Source organism: Charadrius vociferus, unplaced genomic scaffold, assembly GCF_000708025.1.
Source record: "Charadrius vociferus isolate BGI_N301 unplaced genomic scaffold, ASM70802v2 scaffold136, whole genome shotgun sequence".
Classification (NCBI taxonomy): Eukaryota; Metazoa; Chordata; class Aves; order Charadriiformes; family Charadriidae; genus Charadrius; species Charadrius vociferus.
The window spans coordinates 3,883,836-3,887,815 of NW_009648960.1; the positions used below are offsets into that span (position 1 = coordinate 3,883,836).

Below are 3,980 nucleotides of genomic sequence, written 5' to 3' on the forward strand. Positions count from 1 at the left end.
AAAAAGGTATAGTGCTCAAACAGAGGAATAATTTGCAGCCAGAATGGCCTCTTGGGGTTCAGGGCAACAACATACATTACTGTTAAGGTGGTTCTGATTCACTTTTGAGTCCAGTCCCAGACATACATATCTTTGCTTTCTTCCCTATTTACTTTAATACTCTACTGAGCCTGTTTGGCTTCGGACATAAAAAATGGCCTCTTGGTATTTATCTGTTCTGTTTTCAAAGAATGATCTTGAAGTATTTATCTGTCTCATAAAAGAACTCAGATAGCTATCTCCCTGTACCCACCTCCACCCCTCCACCCCTCCGCCAAGGGATACACTAGGACTGCCTCATATAATCTCAGTTTTCCCATATTAATCCCAGTCATAATAGTGCTAACTGTGGCTAACTTGGAGAGTATCTATCTGTGCTGTTTTCATTTGAGGTTATGTTTCCTGAGATAATACTAGGTGAGAAAGGAGTTTCCCCTGAAAACGAATGAAAAACTGACAGCAGAATCAGGTCCATTCCCTCTTGTCCCACTGCTTTTCTTGTCTTTTACATCTGGACAAACTTCTCAGTAGCAACTTGAGCTATTTTGTGTTTACCATGAACAGCAAACACAGAGAAGAGAATAAGGTCCAAAATGTGTAGGAGGCCCTACCCCCAACTTCTAGTTCAGCGCCACATGAAACGGTTTGCAGTGAGCATCCAGCCAGCAAGCGGGGTTCAGTGCTGCACCTTAATAAAAGGCTCATGCACCTGCTCTATCACACACTGAGGTGGTGCTCCTGTAAATGCCTCCTGCCCCATCCTCCCCCGTATTTCAGGTATTTATGCAATACAGTGCAGTGGTTGCTGTGCCATTCTTGCTTGTTAGCAGCTGGTTCTGGTGCACAGTGTTACTGGAGAGGATAAAGGTCGTATTCAGCCAGTTGGGCAGCTTCCCCAGCCCTTGCCCTGCACAGGCAGCCTTATCTACTCTGCTCCTCACTGCAATTTATTCTGATGTATCAGATGGGCTTCCACAGGGCTATTTCATCCACTGGAGATGGGGGGCCAAATAAGAACAGAGGAGATCATATGAAACCTTCCTTACACACAAGCAGCATCAGGTACAATCTAAGGTACACCCAAACCAAGCTCTGCATGTTTCAGACAGCAACATGCAACTACAGTACCAAAAAGTGATTCTGTCTGCTATTATGAAAAATTGAGAACTAAAAGAAATGAGTCCCCCTGAAATGAACAAATAAAAGCAGAACGCTTGTGGAATACCTCATGTGGGACTTCACATCCAGCAGCTCCAGAGAAGTCACTCGGGGCTCACCAGCCAGGTTCTGCAGAATCTTCAGCCTCGGACCGCAGTGCTTGTAAAACTCTGTGCAGATATTCAGCAATGACTCCCGTGGCCTCCTGAACTCCTCTCTGGCAATTCGTTCATCCAGTTCCTCTCGGGGAAGACCCTGGCCCTCCTCCAGGAGGTGAAGGTTCTCCCTGGAGGATATAAAATGCAAAAAGAAGGAAGCATTTTATGCAGTGGAACAGCATGGGTAGATTATAACAACCTCTCCAGCTTGTTTTTGCAACAGATGCTTTCCCCTGCAATTGAAAAGATAGTTGCATCTGCAATAAAAATAAAATAAAAAAAATACAACAAAAAGAAAGGGAAATCATAATCTGCAAACTCTTATTAAAAATGTGAATCATTTTTATGCGAACTATACTTTGCTACCCTCCCCTGAAAAAAGTTGCTTGCCACAGCTGTAGTGGGTGTGACCCGGTGACCCTGGAAACTGCTGGGGAATAGTTCATCACATGTCAAGGAAGACTAAGTGAAGATTTTACTATACCTGATAAAGTGTAGTTTGGCTCCCTGTTCTGGGTACCTGGGAAAACAGAAACAGTGGAGTTTTAAACAGCAACTTAGTAATGCCTAAACTGTGCCTTTCTGTTTCACTTGAACAATGGTTACACATAGTTAGTGATCACGTTGAATAGCCTTCACCTCCAAACTTGCAGCAAACAACAGATTCCTGTAGTTATTGCCCTTGTTATGAAAGGAAAAATTCAGGCTTAAAAATCACAGCCGTCTTTCAGGCAATTTCTCTTACTCATTTTCACCCCAGTTCTCTGTCTGTTTCACGAAGCCAGAGCTCACCTAGTGGAAAGAACACCTCAGAGTGTATTTTTGTTTTGTTATCATTTTCTCTTGCCGCTTCTTGTTGAGGAAGCATTAACAAACCCAGGACCACTTGGCTAACAGGTCCAAGGCTGGAGCAATGATCATTCTACCATCAAGAGACTCCTGCTCTTGCTAGCAGATGTCTGTTGCAATGATAACACAACAGAAGAAACAAGGGCAGGAAACCTGAAGCAGTGCAAAAATATTTGGGATCAGAGACTGAACATTTGATAATCAGAAAGATCTGGAAATGTAAATCAAGATGTCTGAGTCACACAGCATCAGGAGTCTCTACATTGCCTGTCAGCAGATACATATTAACAGCTCTCCAAAATCAGCAGACAAATAATAAAGCAGTACTTTGCATTACACCTTATTTTCCTTAGACTGGGCAATCTTGCGATGAAAGTAAATGATGATGTAAAAGTAAATGAGATGAAAGTATCTCCTTCAGACTTGAGCTTGAAGGGTTTTATCTGCTTCTCAGATCCAGGATCAAAAGTCAAAGCTGTATTTCATCCGTGCCTGAATCGGTCTTAAAGGATAACAGACTCATTCCAGGAGTTACCAACCAAGATGTGTGCACTACAGATCTATAAATTGACATAAATAGCCCTTTGATGATCCATACAGAGAGCAAGGTCTATCTCACTTCAATACAAAAGAAGACAGGGAATAAGTTGGAAAGCATGTCTTGCCAGGAGGGTGTTCCTGATTTACAGTCCTATACAGCCCATGGTGTTGGACTAGACTATTGGCTCTGTACAGACTTACTATCAGCTGTTACAGACAAAAAATCCAGAGGAAATACTCTGCTCTGGAAGAAAAGCTATTCCGGATTTTACTAGGGGAGAATTCCCTTTCCAGGTCAGCACGAGCATTCAGATTTTAAGCACAGTAAGGCATAGCCTGCCCAGGGGAAGGCAGGGCTGCCCAGAGGAGTCATCAGTACTGCAGAGAAAACCTTCATAATCCCAAATGCTTGTGGGGGGATTTTGTAACAAGATTTCTGAAGCCCTTGCCCGTGAGTAAATTGTCCAGTGGCCTTGTCTAATTTGCAGCAGCCTAATTTGAATGGCCAATATGGCCAAGGAGCAGTATTACAGTCTGCTGGTGCCGTCTCCTTCCTTATTTTCCTCTTTTGCGTGAAGATTTTTTTTGTGGGGTTTTTGTGTTGTGTTCTTTAAGGAGGGCATTTCTCTCAAATTCTCTGCTATCCACTCCTTTGCTATCTGTAACTGCAAAAAAACCCCAGACCAATGTGGAGGTAAAGGTGATAGAAACAAACCGTAGGAAAAGGAAAAGGCAACAGGGAAAGGAAGAAAAGAAAACTAGAGAGAAGACTAGAGGAGGTGTCAGCCTCTGTGAGTCCCAACTAATGTGCAGTTTGAGCTTGCACTGCTGTTCAGTCTCTCAGAACAAGGCCAGAAGGATCCAACTCTTCTGCTATCCAAGTGTGCTCTGCTCAGTGGTCGCTTTGACAGTGGACCCAGAAGTAGGCAGAGCAGAGAACTGAGGGACATAGTTACTTTGTCAGTATACTTCTAGAGTGCAAAAAGGGAAACAAAGAAAAAGACATTTAGGATGGGTGTCCTCCATTTTGGTATCCTGGTCTTCTATTTAGTCACATCATTTTAACATGACAAATTCTAGTCTTGGGGATTTTGGTTACTGTCAGAAATTCAGTCCTGGGCTATGTGCTCTTTTTGTCTGACTGTTTTCTCTCACAGTACCTACGGCACCTCCTCAGACTGCTGAGGAAGTGCTCCAAGCACTCTGAGCAATCAGTTGTTACCTTACTCCCCCCCC

The 3,980-nt window shown here is 43.4% G+C and overlaps 1 protein-coding gene across 1 annotated transcript in view; it reads right to left on the reverse strand.

Annotated features, from left to right (window-relative positions):
* The window catches only part of UNC80 (unc-80 homolog (C. elegans)), a 140,700-nt gene that overhangs the window by 28,216 nt on the left and 108,504 nt on the right, over window positions 1-3,980 (reverse strand). Inside the window, 2 exon segments of the mRNA XM_009887601.1 lie at window positions 1,265-1,483; window positions 1,840-1,875. Coding sequence (XP_009885903.1) covers window positions 1,265-1,483; window positions 1,840-1,875 — 255 coding nt within the window.